The sequence below is a fragment of the Maniola jurtina genome, chromosome 28 (genome assembly GCF_905333055.1).
Source record: "Maniola jurtina chromosome 28, ilManJurt1.1, whole genome shotgun sequence".
Lineage (NCBI taxonomy): Eukaryota > Metazoa > Arthropoda > Insecta > Lepidoptera > Nymphalidae > Maniola > Maniola jurtina.
In genome coordinates, this window is record NC_060056.1 from 5110355 (window position 1) to 5131933 (window position 21579).

At 38.1% G+C, this 21579-nt stretch overlaps 2 protein-coding genes across 2 annotated transcripts; both read left to right on the plus strand.

The window, feature by feature from the left end:
• Positions 1–7616, plus strand: LOC123879611 (zinc finger protein 271-like). Its single transcript, XM_045927403.1, has 8 exons — positions 1–226; positions 1347–1521; positions 1607–1699; positions 2649–2783; positions 3138–3542; positions 4596–4690; positions 5328–5386; positions 6198–7616. The coding sequence occupies exons 1-8, from the start codon at positions 147–149 to the stop codon at positions 7511–7513; spliced, it is 2358 nt and encodes a 785-aa protein (XP_045783359.1). The 5' UTR covers positions 1–146; the 3' UTR covers positions 7514–7616.
• Positions 7617–10562: 2946 nt separating this feature from the next.
• LOC123879602 (zinc finger protein 271-like) lies at positions 10563–21335 on the plus strand. The gene is made up of 8 exons (XM_045927392.1): positions 10563–10823; positions 11692–11866; positions 11952–12044; positions 12129–12263; positions 12386–12862; positions 12974–13071; positions 13244–13317; positions 19266–21335. The coding sequence occupies exons 1-8, from the start codon at positions 10744–10746 to the stop codon at positions 21017–21019; spliced, it is 2886 nt and encodes a 961-aa protein (XP_045783348.1). The 5' UTR covers positions 10563–10743; the 3' UTR covers positions 21020–21335.
• Positions 21336–21579: the final 244 nt, after the last annotated feature.

Genomic DNA, 21579 nt, shown 5'->3' on the forward strand with positions numbered 1-21579 from the left:
TTAATTTGCTTCTACTTACTAAATTGTCTATTTTGATTGCGTAGTAATTTTCTGTTTCGTTTGGATATCAATAGCCACTTTTATTTTATTGGACAGTGCTATTGCAAACTAAAGGTTTTGGTCGGAGACAATAAAAATCATTAAAAATGCGTTGTTGTGTACCTTACTGCGAAAACACTTCCACCAATGTGTCCACATCAGATTCGAAGGGGATTAGTTTTCACGGGTGAGTTTATTCTGTATTTGATTTCAGTTATGCCGTAACTACATCCGATGCATAACTGTAGCCTTAGGTACCGTTAAGGTAACTGAACACATTATATTATTAATTTTGAAAGCAATTACCCTTGAAATATCTTTAATTAAAACAATTTGTGCGGCAACTTCGTACGTAAATAAACCATTTAAGAAACTATAAAGATAACGTTGCAAAAGCAATGTCTGGGAAACTTATACAGTGGAAGAGTGGACCCCCGGTAATCCGGTACCCCCTGTAATCCGACAAGTTTATTTTATTATTGAACTAGCTGATGCCCGCGACTTCGCGTGGATGTAGTTTTATAAAAATCCCGTGGGAACACTTTAATTTTCTGGGATAAAAAGTAGCCTATGTGCTAATCCAGGGTAAAATCTATCTCCATTCTAAATTTCAGCCCAATCCGTTCAGTAGTTTTTGCGTGAAGGAGTAACAAATTTACACACAAACTTTCCCCTTTATAATATTAGTGTGATGTGATGTGGTTTACTTTTGACATATAGAATATTATCGTTGGATCTTTAATTAGTCGGATTACAAGGTACTCTTTAATAAAAATCGCCGGACTATAGGGGGTCTGAGGCAGTACTCTATAATCCGACAAATTCGATAGTCCGACACTGCCCTGCAAAACATTTGTCGGATTACCGGGGGTCCACTGTAATAGTAATTTCAACTGTTGACATATTATGTTGGGCGACATTGTCCTGGGGAAAAGTTCTCATTTGTATAGCTTAAATCTTAAGTTATACTTATTTTTGCTCTCTTGAAAGTTTGGAAGGTTAAACCAGCATTGAGAACATGAGTTGCAGAAGGTTTATGACACTGGCTACTGCTAGTCACACTAATACTATAAAGGAGAAAGTTTGTATGTGTGTGTGTGTGTGTATGTTTGTTACTCCTTCACGCAAAAACTACTGGACGGATTGGGCTGAAATTTAGAATGGAGATACATTATACCCTGGATTAGCACATAGGCTACTTTTTATCCCGGAAAATCAAAGAGTTCCCGCGGGAATTTTAAAAAACCTGCATCCACGCGAACGAAGTCGCGAGCATCAGCTAGTATAACATAAATGGTAATTTCCAGTCTCCCCAGTGATGTGTGTCTGCGCGCTGCTTGGCTCAGAGCCCTCGGCAAACAACACAGTCAGCTACCAGACTCTGCTGTGGTCTGCTCCCAGCATTTTCTTGATGATGAAATTTATGAAACAGAAAGTGGCTTAAGGCAGATTGCTGCTGGTGCTGTTCCTTCAACAGTGCAGGTAGTTACTTCTTCATAATGTACCTAATGTTATATATTGTGAATCAAAAGTAGAAATAATTGTAAACTGCTAAATATGTTTCCAGGTTTGCATGATATGCCTAGACACTGACAGCAAGCTGTATCCAATGAGTAAACACAAATTGGAAGAAGCATATGAAAGGTTAACAGGATATCCAGTAAGTTGTTGATTTATGATCCATAGTTGTTAATATACACAGGTTAGAGACATGTGTAGCAAAGTTATTTCAGGAATATTTGAAGATTTTAATTATATAACCTTTGCATATTTAAATAAATCAATAATACAAGTGTAAATTAAAAATTTATAACACCCCCGACAAGTGAAGGTTACAGTAACTAGAAAAAAGCTGATAACTTTCAAACGGCTGAACCGATTTTCTTGGATTATAGCTAAGAACACTCGATCAAGCCACCTTTCAAACAAAAAAAACTAAATTAAAATCGGTTCATTCGTTTAGGTGCTACAATGCCACAGACACATAGATACACACGTCAAACTTATAACACCCCTCTTTTTGGGTCGGGGGTTAAAAATCAAATAAATTATTCTTTTAAGGCCGATGATTTTTGTCAGTCTTAGCACAGACTACAGTCTATTTGGGCTGCACAAACCAGTCTCAGTTTTTAGGGTTCTATACCTCAAAGGGAAAAACGTCCGTCCGTCCGTCCGTCCGTCCATTGTGTCTGTCAAGAAAGCTTATAGGGTACTTCCCGTTGACCTAGAATCATGCATGCAGGTAGGTCTTATAGCACAAGTACAGGAATAAATCTAATAACCGCGAATTTGTGGTTACATCATTAAAAAAAAAATTAAAATGTGTTTCAATTTTCAAAGTGAGATAACTATACCAAGTGGGGTATCATATGAAAGGGCTTTACCTGTACATTCTAAAGCAGATTTTTATTTATTTTTATGCATAATAGTTTTTGATTTATCGTGCAAAATGTTGGAAAAAATACCCGAGTACGGAACCCTCGGTGCGCGAGTCTGATTCACACTTGGCTGGTTTTATTATCTAGTGCTTTGGTCTACAAAGCTTGGTGTAAAATGTTCACTTTTCATTAAGTCTTTAATTAAATAAATAAGCAAATATGTTGTTTCAGTTGTATGATCAAGGAAACCTAAAACAAACACTTTGTTTACAATGTGCTCAGAGACTGTTAAACTTTAGTAGATTCAGAGACAAGAGCTTGAGAGCCCGTGCACTGATGATGGACTTAGTTGAAAAACATGAATTTGTGAGTAGTTAAAACTGACTTAATATAAACATAATAACACGGGGCCTCGATAGCTCAATGGTTGAGGAGTGGACTGAGTTCCAATGGTTGAGGAGTGGACTGAGTTCCGAAAGGTCGGCGGTTCAAACCCCACCCGTTGCACTGTTGTCGTACCCACTCCTGGCACAAGCTTTACGCTTAATTGGAGGGGAAAAGGGGAGTATTAGTCATCTTTAGCATGGCTAGTATTCTTTTTTTGTAAAGTATCATCTCTATCATAATAGTTTTCACCTTTGCTTTAAAACTCGCTTTTCTTTATAATGTTAATGATGATATTGTATTCATTCATTCAATAATCAACTTGTCTCCCAACAGATAACAAGACAACATATAAAGATGATAAACCTCACAAAGAACCAACTAAACAGTGATCTTGTGGTGACAATGCTAGGACCTGACCACTGCGACTTGTACATACTGGACTCCACAGACAAACAGACAGAATCAGAGCCAATCCAATATATTAGTGTGGTGAAAAATGAAGAAAGTTATGACTCGCCGGTTGATGAAGACATGGAAGTGGCAGAGGAAGATGACAATACTGCAGACAATGTCAATGAGGAATTCTTATCCGAAAGTGAGATAATAATGGAAGCGAAACAATTGGCTGAAATGCCAGATCCGTTAAAGTATGAAACTACTGCCTTCCTATACTCTCCTTGTTCCGAGGAGTTTGTCAGTGAACATGCGTACATGCAACATATGCGCATGCATGACCAGGTGAGCCTTCACTGTGAAGCTCTTCAAAGTTAAAGTCAAAATCATTTATTCAAATTAGATACAATTGTACTCCTTTTGATGGTCGAAATTGTTAAACTTGTGCAATATAGTGGTGATAACTAATTACGTTACTTAAAATTAAAGCTACGAGGGTTCCTTCCATTGATTTGTGTTCATCTGATAGTGTCAGTCGGAAGCCTTGAACATATTTTTTGTCACACCCTTACAGGGTCTCATGTGTAATGCACCTACATACGAAATGCAAAATTGCTTAAATACAATTCAATTCAATTTATTTATTTGCTGATACCATTTGACATTTCTATATTTCAATTTTTTGACTTGTAATATTTTGACATTTATTTATTTTATAATTGTGATTCCAGAAGTACCTCCCTATTAATGTTTAATTTCATTTGAATATGATTGTAACTTCTTTTTGCTAATTTATATGTATATTGAATTTTCTATTGAACTCATCTGAATGATTACTTGAATTATAATGCACTAGAGGATGCCTGCGACTTCATCCGCTTGGAGTTAGGTTTCTAAAGATCCCGTGGGAACTGTTTGATTTTCCGGGATAAAATGCCTATGTCAATTAAAGGGACGCAAGCTACCTCGGTATCAAATTTCATACAAATCAGTTAAGCGGATGGGTTTTTGCGAATCTTGTGGGAACTCTGTGATTTTCCGGGATAAAAAGTAGCCTATGTCCGTCCCCAGGATATAAGCTGACCCTGTACCGAATTTCGTCAGAATCGGTTAAACTGTGGGGCCGTGAAAAGGTAGCAGACAGACAGACGCACTTTCGCATTTATAATATTAGTATGGATTAAACTTTAATACTTTTTGATAAAGAGTAAATATTTTATGTACTCATCGAAAATGTAGATCAAGCTAGCAAATTTCGCACGCCATTTTATGGCAGATTGTGATATGTACCTACTTAATAATGTATGTTACATCTTTTTTGTACTTACAATCATGCAATTAATAAATGAATATGAATATGAAGGACAGAAATGTAATGCTTTGTTTTGTATTTGGCAGAAAGTTTGTGGAGATGCTGACTGTGGCACGTCTCAAGTATGCAAGCCTCATACAGCCGTGAGCTCCTCACACTCTCCACACCTCACTGAGAACAAGTCAGTACATATACCAATACTATTTCACAGTACACTATTTTTCAAAGTATATATCTTGTACTAATATCCTTATACTATGCGGATAGGACTGTTCGCTCGTTCAGACATCTGCCCTTTTTAGAGTTCCTAAATCCTACCTCAAAAGGAAAAACGGAACCCTTATAGGAACACTTTGTTGTCAGTCTGTCTGTCCGTCCATCCATCCATCGGTCGTGTCAAGAAAACCTATAGGGTACTTCCCGTTGACCTAGAATCATGTTTGGTAGGCAGGTAGATCTTATAGCACAAATAAAGGAAAAACTCCGAAAACCGTGAATTTGTGGTTACATCACTGAATATTTTTTTAAAAATTAAGATAACTATACAAAGTGGGGTATCATATGAAAGGGCTTTACCTGTACATTCTAAAACAGATTTTTATTTATTTTTATGCGTAATAGTTTTTGATTTATCAAGCAAAATGTCGGAAAAATACCTGAGTATGGAACCCTCGGTGCGCGAGTCCGACTCGCACTTGGCCGGTTTTTTAATACATATATCAATACCATTTCTTTCTCTGCCTGCTCTGTACAGCACAGCTTCATGCTAGCGAGCGGCTCCCCAGCACACTGTAGATGCATTCCGATATATCTTACAGGCAGACCATTCCGCTGAGCCAGGCCCCGAGTCCGTCCGCACACTCGCCTCAAACTGCAGGTCAGTGACATCACACTAATATTATAAAGCCGAAAGTTTGTGTATGTGTGTATGTATGTGTGTGTGTGTGTGTATGTTTGTTACTCCTTCACGCAAAAACCACTGGACGGATTTGGCTGAAATTCGGAACGGAGATGGATAATATCCTGGATTAGCACGGGCGTCAGCTAGTAATAAAATAAAAATCGACTTCAATAATCACGAACACTAACAAGATAAAGTTGAAAAGTAAAATCCGACTGCAATCGTCTTAATAAACTAATAAGTAATAGAGCCTCAATAGCTCAACGGTTGAGGAGCGGACTGAATTCCGAAAGGTCGCCGGTTCAAACCCCACCCGTTGCACTATTGTCGTACCCACTCCTGGCACTAGCTTGACGCTTAATTGGAGGGGAAAGGGGAGTATTGTGGTTAAAGAATTTATTCTTAAAAGAAATTATACAAATTTCACAATTAGTCATGAGTATTAATCATGATTGTTAATTAAAAATTGAGTAAAATTGTTATTCTGTCACTTGGTATATTTTAATGTTGTTGTTCATTTATATACATGAGCTCAGAATTTTCTCCTCGTTCATTTGACATCCCACTCAATACTATAGCAAAAAAAAAAAAAAAAAATTTGGAGACCTCCACCTTTTTTAATGTAACATCCGTGTTAGGTCAATTTTTTTCGTCTAAAATATAGCCATGTCACCCAGACCTTTACAGTAAATCAATTGACACCCTCATTCATCAGTCATCGCACTTGGGTTTTAGTTTTAAACTTTATCTTGTTTGAAGTTTGTTAAAAATAAATATTTTGTTTCAGTCGCTCCTCTGTCCGCGAGACTTGCGACGAATAACGGAAACAAAGTGCAAGCTGAAGACGCCGATACAGTCCAGAAGAGTAAACTATTTAAAATCAACAATGCGGAACTACACAAGAATTACTACAGTGAAGGTAGTTTACCAATTGAGAAAAATTGGTATACTTGTGATGTATGTAGAAATACGTATGATCGGAAAAGTCTATTAGTCAAACACATAAAGACTCACACTGATATAAAACCATTCGCTTGCAACATTTGCCCATTCAAAACTAAATATAAATATAGTTTAACTACTCACATGCGAACTCACACGGGTGAAAAACTATTTACTTGCAAGCTATGCGACTACCAGTGCGCATTCAATAGTAATTTCGTGCTACACATGAGAACTCACACGGGTGAAAAACCCTACACGTGTAAGTTGTGTGAATATAAATTTGCAAGAAATTATGATTTGATAAGGCATATGAAATCCCACACAGGTGAAAAGCCTTTCAATTGTGAGCTATGCGAATACAAATTTTCCGATAAACGCAATTTAGTGAACCACATGAGAAGAACTCACACAGGTGATAAGTCTGTTAGTTGCACTCTATGCGAATATAAATGTGCGTCTAATAGTAATTTAGTGCATCACATGAAGACTCACAGCGCTTCGAGGTCGTATACATGTAAAATGTGCAACTATATATGCGCGCGAAGTAATCATCTGGTGGCGCACATGAGAACTCACACGGGTGAGAAACCTTACGCTTGTAATGTATGCGAGTACAAATGTGCGCAAAATAGTAATTTATTGAGCCACATGAGAACCCACACGCGTGATAAGCCTGTTAGTTGCGAACTGTGCAAATACAAATGTGCGGACGAACGCACTTTAGTGAGGCACATGAGAACTCACACGCGTGGAAAATGTTTCGCTTGCGAGCTATGCGACTACAAATGTGCATCCAGTAGTAATTTTGTGTTCCACATGAGAACTCACACGGGTGAAAAACCCTACACGTGTAATTTGTGTGAATATAAATTTGCAAGAAACTGTGATTTAATAAGGCACTTGAGAACTCACACGGGTGAAAAACCTTATAGCTGCGAGCTATGCAAATTCAAATGTGTGGACAAACGTAATTTAGTGAGCCACGTGAGAAGGACTCACTCTGGTGAAAAGCCTTTTAGCTGTGATTTATGCGAGATTAAATTTGCTTACAAATATCAGTTGGTAACTCACATGGGATCTCACACTGGTGAACGCCCGGGTGTCGAACTGAAGAGGAGCGGAGTGGAGACATGCTCCGCGGGCCAATCAGATTATTGATAGACTAGCCGATGCCCGCGACTTCGCCCGCGTGGATTTAGGTTTTTCGAAATCCCGTGGGAACTCTTTGATTTTCCGGGATAAAAAGTAGCCCATGTGCTAATCCAGGATATTATCATCTCCATTTCAAATTTTCAGCCAAATCCGTTCAGTATTTTTTTGCGTGAAAGAGTAACAAACATACACACACACATACACACATACATACACAAAAACTTTCGCCTTTACGATATTAGTGTGATACCACAATAACTTCATCACATCATTTGTTGTAATAATTTTTTTTTTATCATAAAGTGTTGACAGCAGTACTTTACTAACATTAAAATTTAGCCTACGAGTAAAGTTAATAAGTAATGATTATATTTAAGAGTCAGTCCATTGGCTTATCTTAGTTTACAGTTAGTTTTTATTGGAAGACGCTTTGTTCTTGTGTTCTTTAAAGTAACATAAATTGTAATAATTGATGTATGATATAAGAAATGCGCTCCGATTCGCAACCAATCTGAATTCGCCCCGAACCAAAAAGAGGGGTGTTATAAGTTTGACGTGTGTTCTGTGTATCTGTCTGTGGCATCGTAGCTCCCAAACTAATGAACCGATTTTAATTTAGTTTGTAACGTGGTGAAGCAGTCGATGGTTCGTCGGCTACTCCGCCACGTACATCGATTAGGATTTATCCTATCGAGGTTTCGGGGAACGGGGGTTTCGAGGAATAAAACCCGGATTACTATCTAACGTGCTTATTTATTTACAACCTTAACCTATCTTGATACAGGCTAGTTTTATCTACACTAGTTATCGACCACGCGGGTATATCGGCGCGGCGATCCGAAATGCTACAGTACGGAACCTACCACCCTTCTAGCGGTGCGGAGCTCTAACGTGTCGCGGGACTCTAATCAACGGACGACCGAGGGTGGGTGTCGCGCGCGCGAGGGGAGAGACGGCGGAGCTGGTTACGGGGCAACGGGTTGCCGCGTACTCCAACACCTCCAGCGTCTATCCTGTGGTTGCGTCTGCCCGAGTTCCCGCGAGCCGACACAGTGTCCACAGAACGACTGGCTGCAGTCGGCGGCCGCGGGCGTTATATACCCGCCCGCGGGTGTCGGTCGGCGGGAGGGCGGCGCGGTGGCGTCGACGGATCATGCATTCGCTGCGTGGCTGGAATTTTCCATCATATCTCGTCGGTGCGGGTACTTCGGTTTGCTTCGCTACAAGTTTTTTTTTGTTTGAAAGGTGGCTTGATCGAGAGTGTTCTTAGCTATAATCCAAGAAAATCGGTTTAACCGTTTGAAAGTTATCAGCTCTTTTCTAGTTACTGTAAACTTAACTTGTAGGGGGTGTTATTTTTTAATTTACACGTGTCCTTACATGAATCTGAGTAGCGACTCAGTTTAATGTAAGGATATCAGCATTAATTAAAATTGACCATTTCATTTATTTTTATGGACACTCAATTTTGTGAGATGGGGCTCAAACTCTGCTAAAAATCTACTGTGTGTAAGGAAATACCGATTGCTTATACATACGTACCTTCCTAGCTACTGTAAAATTAGCACTTATAATACAAAAAATAAAAATGTCACCTATTTATATTACGTTTAGTACTATTAAAACCTTTATTTAAAATAAATTAAAAGGCTTAATTTAAAGGCTATTTAGGCATGGCTCTCTTAACGACACGATCAAAAGGGCTCTTGCCACCATAGACGTTCCTGCGCTCATTGAGCCGGCAGGGATTAGTCGAGATGATGGCAAGAGACCGGATGGATTGACGCTGGTTCCCTGGGAAAGGGGACGGGCGCTAATGTGGGACGCAACGTGCGTTGACACATTGGCCCCGTGTCATATCAGGGAGACAGTATCAAGACCGGGAGCCGCAGCAGAAATGGCTGAAAACGGCAAGCGGCGCAAGTATGCCTCTCTTATTGAGAGTTACATTTTTGTTCCGTTTGCCGTGGAGACCCTGGGGCCATGGAGTCTTAGTGCAAAAAAAATTTTACGAGACATTTCACCGCGTTTAATAGCCTCATCGGGTGACAGAAGGGCTGGCTCATTTTTTGCGCAACGGATCAGCCTGGCTGTCCAACGCGGAAATGCAGCCAGTATTCTTGGCACCATTCCACGCGGGCATGATTTATATAGTAATTAGATAAGGCTAGCTTTAAGTTTTTTGTAAAAAGTAATAAACAGTTTATTTAAATAAAAAAAAAGAACCTTTTGGCTTATTTATGAGACATTTTTGTAACAATAACATTAAAAACTTAAAAGTGGTTTAAATCCATTATTGTCCCTTGATCCTATTTCTGAGATGCGGCTACATGCCCAACAATGCTTTATACAACGTCATAGTTTCTGCCGGTGAACAACGCGTTGAACTGAGTGATTACAGTAACGGTTAACGGTTGCCGTTTACATTGGCGTTAAAATGTCCTATTTTCAAGATTGACGTTGACGCTGCTCAAGGTTTAATGAGTGTCAATTTTTATTATCTTATTTAAAACTAATTTTTGCAGGTGATTCGTTTTTTTGATAGATAATGATAACATTATTTCATACATTCAGTTCATCGTCGGCCGGCGATCAGTGTTTGACAAGTTTCTAAAGTTACCCATTCCCACAGTACCTGTGGTGTTGTCAACTTAATTATTAATCTGTGTTAGTCAATAACGTAGTGCTCTGTGGTAGTGCAGTGACTGATCTAAGTATCACTAAGTATACATTACATAATGGGTACATATTATTACCCTAATATAATGCTACTCTATGGTATACACATATTTTGTCAAAAGGGCTATAACCAAGAGCCGCAAAACCGATGCATAATCTTTGACCCATTGACCTAGCTTTGACCCACTTTGACCATGCTTTGTACAAAGACCTTAAACTTCTAACGTTAGTAAGTGTAAGGTCTTTGGCTTTGTATGATTTGATTGTATTGATGCTTTGACCATGAATAAGAATTTATTTTTGACAGAGCTCAAAGAGCTAAGAGGAACCCAGAGCCGTAAAATAACTTTAAAAATTTTTTTGACACAAATGTTTTGAAAAAAAATTACAGAATTTTTTCCTTGTTTTTTCCAATATTTTTTTATTTTCCAAAATTTTTTGATTCGCGATTGCTGAGTAATTTTCTGGTGAATAGCGTAATGTGAAATGTACATCGTAGTTTGTTAGCCACTTTCATTGGCCACTGCAAAGGTCGGAGAAACTACAAATCATTGAAAATGCGTTGTTGTGTGCCATTATGCACAAATACTCCCACCAATGTGTCAACATCTGAGTCGAAGGGGATCAGTTTTCACGCGTGAGTTTATTCAATATTTGAGTTTACTCTCACATCCTAGCTGTAGCCGTAGTTAAGGTGATACTTACGCGTGTCTCCATACAAACGTATTACATCTAATAATCTACTATTTGTTGTGCTAGTTCTAAAGCTAAGCCAGATATCGATATATCTCTCCATTATCCGCTTTGTCTTAATAGAATAGAATAGATTTTTATTCAAATAAACTTTTACAAGTGCTTTTGAATCGTCAAAATAGTTAACCACTGGTTTGGAATGCCATTCCTACCGAGTAGAACCAGCAAGAAACTCGGCGGTTGCTCTTTTTAATTGTCCAATTTACAATAATATTCCTTAGTATACAAGCAATTGCAGCCCTGTGCATTACTACAATGAATATAGTATAATATTATATTGGGTGTTAATTTTGATAGTAATGAGTAATGACTCTTGAAACATCTCTGTTTAAGCCAGTATTTGAGGCAAGTTCGTGAGTAAATAAACCATGTAAGAAACTACAAACTTTCCAAAACTATTTGGTGGTGACACATCACATATTTTGCTCTTGAGTTTTCTTGCCCTAAAATGATTGCAATAGCTTGCTCTTGAAACGATCATGGCGAGCGTTTTTTAGTTTTTTTTCAATTATTTATCTACCTACGTAGTACCAAAAATTTATAAAAGAAAAAAGAATAAAAGTTCTCATTTGCAAATCTTAAATTTAAAGTATTATACTTATGATATGGTTTCCTCCTACAATATCAAAAGTCTTTAAAAGTTAAGAAGGTTAAACCAGCATTCTAAATGCTGGTTTAATTTGCTTAAACATTAGTTGAGGAAGGTTCACGAGGCTGGCTACTGCTAGTATAACATAAATGGTAATTTCCAGTCTCCCCAGTGATGTGCGTCTGCGTGCTGCTTGGCTCAGAGCCCTCGGCAAACAAGACAGTCAGCTACCAGACTCTGCTGTGGTCTGCTCCCAGCATTTTCTTGATGATGAAATGTATGAAACAGAAAGTGGCTTAAGGCATATTGCTACTGGTGCTGTTCCTTCAACAGTGCAGGTAGTTACTTCTTCATAATGTACCTAATGTTATATATTGTGAATTAGAAGTAGAAATAATTTTAAACTGTTAAATATGTTTCCAGGTTTGCATGATATGCCTAGACACTGACAGCAAGCTGTATCTAATGAGTAAACACAAATTGGAAGAAGCATATGAAAGGTTAACAGGATATCCAGTAAGTTGTTGATTTATGATCCATAGTGATTGTATTATTTCAGGAATGATTGAATATTTTAATTATAATAGTATTTTGTTTCAGTTGTATGATCAAGGAAACCTGAAACGAACACTTTGTGTACAATGTGCTCAGAGACTAATAAACTTTAGTAGATTCAGAGACAAGAGCTTGAGAGCCCGTGCACTGATGATGGACTTAGTTGAAAAACATGAATTAGTGAGTACTTAAAGCACTACTTCATATAAACTTAATAGATTGCACCTTAGCTGTAATACTTGCTTTTTATTATAATGTTAATAATGATGTGTTCATTCAAACATCAAATTGTTTACCAACAGATAACACGGCGACATATCAAAGGGATAAACGGCACAAAGAACCAACTAAAGAGTAATTTTGTGATGAAAACTCTAGGACCTGACCACTGTGACTTATACATACTGGACTCCACAGACAAACAGACAGAATCAGAGCCAATCGGCTATAGTGCGGTTGTGAAGAATGAAGATAGTTTTGACTCGCCGGTTGATGAAGACATGGAAGTGGCAGAGGAAGATGACAATACTGCAGACAATGTCAATGATGAGTTGGTTGCATGTAACGAGGAGTGCTTCTCTGACAATAGCATAATGTTGGAAACAAAGCTGCTGGATGATGTTATTTGCAAAGCTCTGGAGAACCCAGTATTTGCAGAACAAGTGGCTGAAATACCGGATTTGTTAAAGTGCGAAAGTGCTGCCTTCCAATGTACTTTATGTTCTGAGGAGTTTGTCAGTGAACATGCGTACATGCAACATATGCACATGCATGACCAGGTGAGTCTTCACTATGGAACACTTGCATCAATTTGTATTCATATGATAATGTGTTCAGTCGGACGCTCACACTCAAAGGACAAAAATGTAATGCCTTTGTTTTGTTTTCAGCAGAACAGTGACGGTTATGCTGACTGTAGCACGTCTCAAGTATGCAAGCCTCATACAGCCGTGAGCTCCTCACACTCTCCACGCTTCACTGAGAACAAGTCAGTATACCTACCATTACTATTTCACAATACAACATATTTCGGAGTGTACACTTGTACAATATCGTAATTCAATTTTCCTACTCTATGAGTACCTGCTCTGTACAGCACAGCTGCATGCTAGCGAGTGGGTCCCCAGTACACTGTAGATACATTCCAATATATCTTACAGGCAGGCCATTCCTCTGAGCCAGGCCTCGAGCCCGTCTGTACACAGCCCGTCTGCACACTCACCTCAAACTGCAGGTCAGTGACCATTTCACTCATTTATATAGCTTATTATTTACTAGCCGACCCTAATAACTTTGTTCCACCTTATAGGCAATAAATGAGCGGATTTTGGATTTTAAGTTAAATTTTTCATAGGATGATAAATAAAAATACAAGTGTAAATAAAAAATTAGTAACTCCTCCAACAAGTGAAGGTTACAGTAACTAGAAAAGAGCTGATAACTTTCAAACGGCTGAACCGATTTTCTTGGATTATAGCTAAGAATACTCTCGATTCGATCAAGCCACCTTTCAAACAAAAAAAACTAAATCAAAATCAGTTTATTAGTTTAGAAGCTATGATGCCACAGACTTTAGACAGACAGCTGTTTGGGTCGGTGGTTAAAAAAAATTAAGTATTTGAATGATTCTTTATTGGCCATGTATTTTGGTGCATGGGTTGCACTCTTCAGTGGCAGTTCGGCTTGGTTCAACCTAATGGAAGTTAAGCGCTCCGTTTCTATTTTGACGTACATGTCGACTCAATACTGCTGAAGCGATCGACGACACCGCAGCAAATCGTTGTCAGCATTTTGACGAATGATCAAACGATATTCGTAATAATTCATTGAGCTAACCTTCTCGGTAGTTTCTTCGCCAAAAAAAAAAAACAGTAGAATTAGTATTTTGTATGTAAAACTTATATCCATAATTTCAGCACAGTTATAAAGGTGTGTCTAGTGTCAATGAATATTAAAAAAAGGCTTGTAGTTAAACAATATAAAACTCACGTTAAAGTAAAACTGTTGCAAGCAACTGTTGTTGTTTTTGTAAGTTGCAAGTTCTGAGTACACAACTCTAAAATATATAAAAGTAAGTAAGCATTTAAACTATCCTGAGTGCTATTCGTCATAGATGTCAAAATGACTTTTATCTGAATGTTCCGACGGATGTTGTGAAGAGTGTCAATCAAACACGAGCGTTAGGCATGCCCTGATTTATTATATTCACATGACCGATCTCCTATGTACATATATTTCATACTACCCTCACATCTTCCCCCTTTAAAAACAAAATTATTAAATTTATATTATCATCCCTCTTTTTTATAATAAACACAAACTCGTTATTCATTTTGACAATAATAATTCATGAGATAAAAAAAAATTAATTTTACAATAATCATAATTAGTTATATGTCATAATATCTGTTAAATGATAAATTCTTATATTAAAAAACAACTCCACCTGTCCAGGTAATAAACAAACACTCACTATTCATTTTAACAATAATAATTCATAAGATAAAAAAATGATTACACAATAATTAATTTTTTATGTCATCAGTTCTGTTAAATGATAATTTATTATTCTTATTTTAAAAAAAAACCAGTAAAGATATAAGAAGTAAAAAGACCAGACAATTATGCTATTACACACATTTTAAAATCACGTTATAATAATTTAGATTTATTTATGTATAAGTATAACAATTTTCTATTTTGCTTAGCCGCGCGTGACGCGCTGACGCTACGTGAACCCCCATCTATCCGGAGGCCTCACTATCCTGCCAGAACGAGTTACATAGTTGTTACAATTATTCATACCTGTACTATTACTTTGACTTTGACTAGGTTCTCTTTCTATCTCTGTATTACAATCTATATCGTCATAGTCAAATCCATAGCAAGGCGTGTCTTGTCTTTGCGATGAGTCTATCATAATGTGTCGTCTATTGCGAACTAATTTTTTACCATTTAAAGTCGTCACTTCATAAGATCTGTTAGCTAGAATGCGGCTTATCGTCCCTGGTACCCACCTTTTGATCCGCAAGTCATAGATCCGTACTTTTTCTCCCTTCCCTAATTTTATTAAATCTTTAGCATTACGATCATAATAAAATTTTTGTTCTTTTTGCCTATTTAATAACTTCTGTCTAATATTTTCATGAACATTTGGTTTCAACAATTTTTTCGATGTCGGCAGAATGCTTTTAAATTTCCTACTCTGTAACAATTCTGCCGGAGAAGGTAATTCCGTTGACAAGGGAGTATTTAAATATTCTAATAAAGCTAAGCGATAATCCGAGCCATTTTCTTTAGTCTTAATCATGATATGTTTTACCGTCTGAATCATACGCTCAACCTGTCCGTTCGACTGCGGGTAATGAGGTGAAGAAGTAATATGCTTAAATTCCCACTCCAAAGCAAATTTTCTAAAGCAATTTGAGCTAAATTGGGGGCCCGAATCCGAAATCACAATCGAAGGAATTCCTTGGTGACAAAAAATATTCTTTAAACAATTAATTACAAACACAGAGTCGGTACACTGTAATTCTACTATTTCAAAAAACTTACTGTAATAATCAACTATCATTAGGTAATTTAAGCCCTTCAAATGAAACAAGTCAACGCCAACTTTCACCCACGGACTATCAGGAATTTCGTGAGATTGTAATGTCTCCTTTTGGTTGAATTTTTTATGCGCAAGACAAACATCACAACTATTTATTAAATTTATTAAATCATTATTTAACCCTGGCCAAAATATTGTCTCTCTAGCCCTCAATTTAGTTTTTTCCAATCCCATGTGACCTATGTGTAGTCTACCTAACATTTCTTTTCGTAAAGCCTTCGGTACCACTACCCTTTCACTTTTCCATATCAATCCATAAGCAACTGATAAACTCTCTTTATAATTCCAATACGGCCTAACTAACTCCACTACATCACTCTTTTCCGCCGGCCAACCCCTATTTATGTACTTCATCACCTGTTGCAACTCACTATCATTCTCAGTACCTTTCTGCAAAGCTATAAACTGCGCATTCTGAAAATATTGCGTGAGCGCCGATGCCGCATCGCGAGTGACGGCACACACCTCGTCATGCAGACAGTCTTGTGTCGAATGAAGCGCCTCGGCTGCGGCCGCCGGTTCATATGCACGCGATAGTGCATCGGCGATATATAGGTGCTTACCTGGCTTGTACACGAGTTTAAATGTATAACGCTGCAATCTTAACAACATCCTTTGCAAACGCGCAGGAGCGTCTGTTATTGGTTTTTTAATAATGCTTATCAGCGGCTTATGGTCGGTTTCAATGGTTACATCTGTCTTTCCATAAATATATGCATAAAACTTTTCACAAGCAAACACACATGCGTACAGTTCCTTCTCGATCTGTGCATATCTCTGTTCAGCCTTAGTCAACGCCTTGGACGCATAACAGACCGGCAAATTGTTTTGCATTAAACATGCACCTAACCCACTCTTACTCGCGTCCACTGATATTATAATCGGTTTATTCCCATCATAATATTGCAAAACTGGGCGACTAGACAGACATAGCTTAATATCTTGAAAACATTTATCATGACTTTCATTCCAGTGCCACTCAATTTCCTTTCTTAATAATTCTCGCAATGGCTGAACCCTATCCGATAGATTAGGAATAAAACTACCTATATAATTAACTAAACCCAAAAATCTTTCTACATCTTTTTTATCCTTAGGGATTGGCATTTTTGTAATAGCCGTGATATGACTGTCATCGGGACACAGCCCATTTTTCGTAATCCTATGTCCTAAATACTTTATTTCTTCCAACCCAAACCTACACTTATTTTTATTTAATTTTAAATTAATTTTTCTACACCTTTCCAACACTTTCCTCAATCTTTCATCATGCTCCTCTTTATTACACCCATATATCAGTAAGTCATCGATATACATGCACACTCCTTCAAGGTCATCAAAGTTTTCTATCATTTTTTTATGAAATACTTCCGATGCTGAACAAATTCCAAAAGGCATCCTCAAGAACTTGTACCTCCCAAATGGAGTATTAAACGTACAATACGAACTGCTTGTGTCATCTAAAGCAATATTCCAAAACCCCGAGGAAGCATCTAAAGTACTAAAATATCTAGCTCCCGATAACCTTGATAAAATTTCATCCAAGGTTGGTAACCTAAAATGTTCCCGCTTAATTGCTTGATTTAACTCCTTGGGATCTAAGCATATACGCAAGTCACCATTAGGTTTTTTAACTACCGTAATACTGCTAACCCAATCAGATGGACCCTCAACTTTAGAAATTATCTTCTGCGATTCCATTTCATTTAATTTTTTCTTTACATCCTCCTTAATAGCAAACGGTAACTTCCTCGGCGCATGTACGACAGGGACAGCATCGTCCTTTAAATGTATTTTATATTGACCCGGTAAGCATCCAAGACCTTGAAATACGTCCTCAAACTTCGTTATAAAACCTGGACTATTATCATTACTCTGTACCGACATGACACGCCTAACTACGTCTAATTCCGTACAAGCATGACGTCCCAGTATGGGTACAGACTGAACTCTGGCTACTTTGAATTCGAGCAAATATGTTTTGTCCTTGTAACTCACATATAGAAATATTTTTCCCAGGACGTCTATGCTTGCACCGGAATAACCACTCAACTTTGTTTTCGTCTGCAATAAACACTCCTGGCCTATATTTAACTTTTCAAAATAATGTAACGGCAAAACATTTACATCAGCTCCTGTATCTAATTTAAATCTAATCCAAGTTCCACATATTTTTAAGCTAAGATTCCAATCACTACTATTATTTAAGGAATAGATTACCTGTTCGTCAGATTCCTCGATATAATGTACGCCACAAACGCGTTTAAAAAAAAAATAAAAAATAAAAAAAAAAAAATAAAATAAAAAAAAAAAAACTGCGCCACAAACGCGTGCAAAATGGTTCATCCCTGAACATCGCACACACCTTTGACCATATGCCGGGCACTCAAACTTTTTATGCACAATTCCACAATATTTACACATTTTACTCGAACCCGGGACCGCACGCCCCTGGTTCACGTTGAAGTCGCTCGCCGCTAGGAGACGCCCGCGCGGCCGCGGCGCAAGCGCATGCGGTGTGCGCGCCTCCGGCGGCGCCCGTCCGGCCCGCCAGCGCGCGGCGCGCCGCACGCTCTCCGGCTCCGCCGCCGCCACATCGCGTCCCGCGCTCCGAGCTCGCCCTCTTGATGACGTCATCTTCGACTTCACAAACGAAACCTCTTTCTGCGATCGATTAACTTGATGAACGTTATACAATTGTGTCTCTTCTCTTTCAGGTTTGATTTTTTCCGAGTTCGTTCGAGATGCGATAGCTGCACGACAAATATCCATAGCCTTTTTTAACGACAAATCATCTTCTCTTAGCAAGCGTTCACGAATTGCCGAACTAGAAATGCCACATACCAATCGATCCTTGATAAGTTCATCATGTAAATCACGAAATTCACACGTTTGAGCTAACTTTCTTAGCTCAAAAACGTACTGTTCAATGGATTCATTGTCTTGTTGATGACGCATAAAAAACTTGTGACGCTCGACCGTAACATTCCTTTTTGTATGAAATTGCTCATCTAACGTTTTCCAAACTTGTTCAACAGTCGTACATTTGTCCGGCAAACGATCCAAAATATCTCGACACTGTTCACCCACCACATGCAACAGAATATTCACTTGAATTTCTACTGACTTCTTGGTTAATTCGCACGCTTTACTGTATATTTCATAACTTCGCTTCCATTTTGTCCACCTCTCATTGAGGCTCCAGGCGTCCGATGCATTCTTATCGAAGCAAAACGAAGACGGCGGTGATAATACACTATCCATTTCTAAACTTCAACCACTTTTCCACGTTTTATTTTTATTTACCGACTGCGCCATGTGAAGAGTGTCAATCAAACACGAGCGTTAGGCATGCCCTGATTTATTATATTCACATGACCGATCTCCTATGTACATATATTTCATACTACCCTCACAGATGTCTCCTACATAGTTATTGCCGCAGTCACAGCATCATGTATGAACCGGCACATTATGCTTAATTAATATCCATCTATATGGGAGTTGGACTTTCCAAGTTCCGCTCAATGAAAATTTTTATAAGCTAAGAAACAAATATTTTGTTTCAGTTGCTCCTCTGTCCGCGAGACTTGCGACGAATAACGGAAACAAAGTGCAAGCTGAAGACGCCGATACAGTCCAGAAGAGTAAACCACTATTTAAAATTAACAATGTCGGATTAAACAACCAACTATTCGATACCAACAATATAACTGACATTAATAGATTGACTGATTGTGTAGTCATATTATATGATATTTTCAGAAAGCCCGAAGAAGGTGTACCAATACAAGGTGAATCACTGGCGACAATGCGACCAAGTATTAGTTCTTGGGACAGTCAGCGTCATATTGAAAAGGCCTCTAAAGATTGTAACTGTCAGGCAGTTACTCGGAATGAAGCCACTAGACATGCGATAGGAGACATTCAACCAGTTACTAACAAACTGAAAGTTACTGAGCTTAATGCTATGAAAACTTCACAAAGTAAAACTTATTGTTCAAATAATTACAACAGTGAAGATAGTTTGCTTACTGACACGAATGGGTATATTTGTGATGTATGTAGACATAAGTTTAAACGGAAAAGTCTCTTAGTTAAACACATAAAGACTCACAGTGAAGTAGAACCGTTCACTTGCAAGTATTGCCAATTCAAAGCTATATATAAATTTAGTTTAAAGAAACATATGCAAACTCACACGGGTGACAAACCATTTACTTGCGAGTTATGCGACTACAAATGTACACAAAGTAGAGATCTAGTGCGACACATGAGAACTCACACGGGTGAAAAACCTTTTACTTGCGAGTTTTGCGATTACAAATGTGCACTTAAGTCTAATCTGGCGAGGCACAAAATAACTCACACGGGTGAAAAACCTTACGTTTGTAAGTTATGTGATCATAAATTTGCACTATCAAGTCATTTAGTGAGACACATGAGTACTCACACGGGTGAAAAACCTTTTACTTGCGAGTTATGCGATTACAAATGTGCATTTAAGTCTTATCTGGCGAGGCACAAAATAACTCACACGGGTGAAAAACCTTATGTTTGTAAGTTATGTGATCACAAATTTGCACTATCGAGTCATTTAGTGAGACACATGAGTACTCACACGGGTGAAAAACCTTTTACTTGCGAGTTATGCGACTACAAATGTGCACAAAATAGTAGTTTAGTGCAACACATGAGAACTCACACTGGTGAAAAACCTTACGTTTGTAAGTTATGTGATCATAAATTTGCACTATCTAGTCATTTAGTGAGACACATGAGTACTCACACGGGTGAAAAACCTTTTACTTGCGAGTTTTGCGATTACAAATGTGCACTTAAGTCTAATCTGGCGAGGCATAAAATAACTCACACGGGTGAAAAACCTTACGTTTGTAAGTTATGTGATCATAAATTTGCACTATCAAGTCATTTAGTGAGACACATGAGTACTCACACGGGTGAAAAACCTTTTACTTGCGAGTTATGCGACTACAAATGTGCACAAAATAGTAGTTTAGTGCAACACATGAGAACTCACACGGGTGAAAAACCTCACATTTGTAAGTTATGTGATCATAAATTTGCACAAACTAGTCATTTAGTGAGACACATGAGTACTCACACGGGTGAGAAACCTTTTACTTGCGAGTTATGCGACTACAAATGTGCACAAAATAGTAGTTTAGTGCAACACATGACAACTCACACTGGTGACAAACCTTTTACTTGCGAGTTATGCGACTACAAATGTGCACTTAAGTCTAATCTGGCGAGGCATAAAATAACTCACACTGATACAAATCCTCCGTCATGTTCGTGAGCCGCACGCGGCACTCCGCCGCCGGCGCATGCTCAGGAGATACACTCTTGTTGAACTTTTTGCTGAAGCACTGTCATGAGTAATAAATATTGTGGCTAATAATGTTGCACACAATCTCTTAACTAAAATGGCTGGTCTAAATGTATTGTTATCCTTTTCATAACGCTCCCTGCCGAAAATGATAGCACGAGATTTAGATGTTCCAATTTAGTTTAGTGAAACACTGTTGAAGGTTGAAAATCTGTAGAGTGCACTTTGACTTTAGTTTCAGTTAAAACGAGGCAGATTTATGCCAGCGGTATTACGTTGTCTCGTTTTAAAGTGTCTTAAGTCTGAGCAAACTCTGAGTTCGCTCTATAGATCTCAGCCTTAGACCTGTTATGGTGGGCTGGCGATGGGGTGAGGATGATGATGATTTGGTTTGGTTAACAGACTATGTGACCCCCCGGCTGTAATGTATCTGATATATTATGTATATGTAACTTTTGTATAAAATGTATGTTACATACTCAGTTCTGAGTATGGGGACCCCCAAAATTTATTGTTTTTTTTTTCTATTT

Bases quoted from the DNA above. Each gene is read 5' to 3' on its own strand.
- LOC123879611 (XM_045927403.1), top strand. From the start codon at position 147: ATGCGTTGTTGTGTACCTTACTGCGAAAACACTTCCACCAATGTGTCC. The intron at 1,522-1,606 runs GTAGTTACTTCT...ATATGTTTCCAG, and splicing joins CTGTTCCTTCAACAGTGCAG to GTTTGCATGATATGCCTAGA. The intron at 3,543-4,595 runs GTGAGCCTTCAC...TGTATTTGGCAG, and splicing joins ATATGCGCATGCATGACCAG to AAAGTTTGTGGAGATGCTGA.
- LOC123879602 (XM_045927392.1), top strand. From the start codon at position 10,744: ATGCGTTGTTGTGTGCCATTATGCACAAATACTCCCACCAATGTGTCA. The intron at 13,072-13,243 runs GTCAGTATACCT...TATATCTTACAG, and splicing joins CCACGCTTCACTGAGAACAA to GCAGGCCATTCCTCTGAGCC. The intron at 13,318-19,265 runs GTCAGTGACCAT...ATTTTGTTTCAG, and splicing joins ACACTCACCTCAAACTGCAG to TTGCTCCTCTGTCCGCGAGA.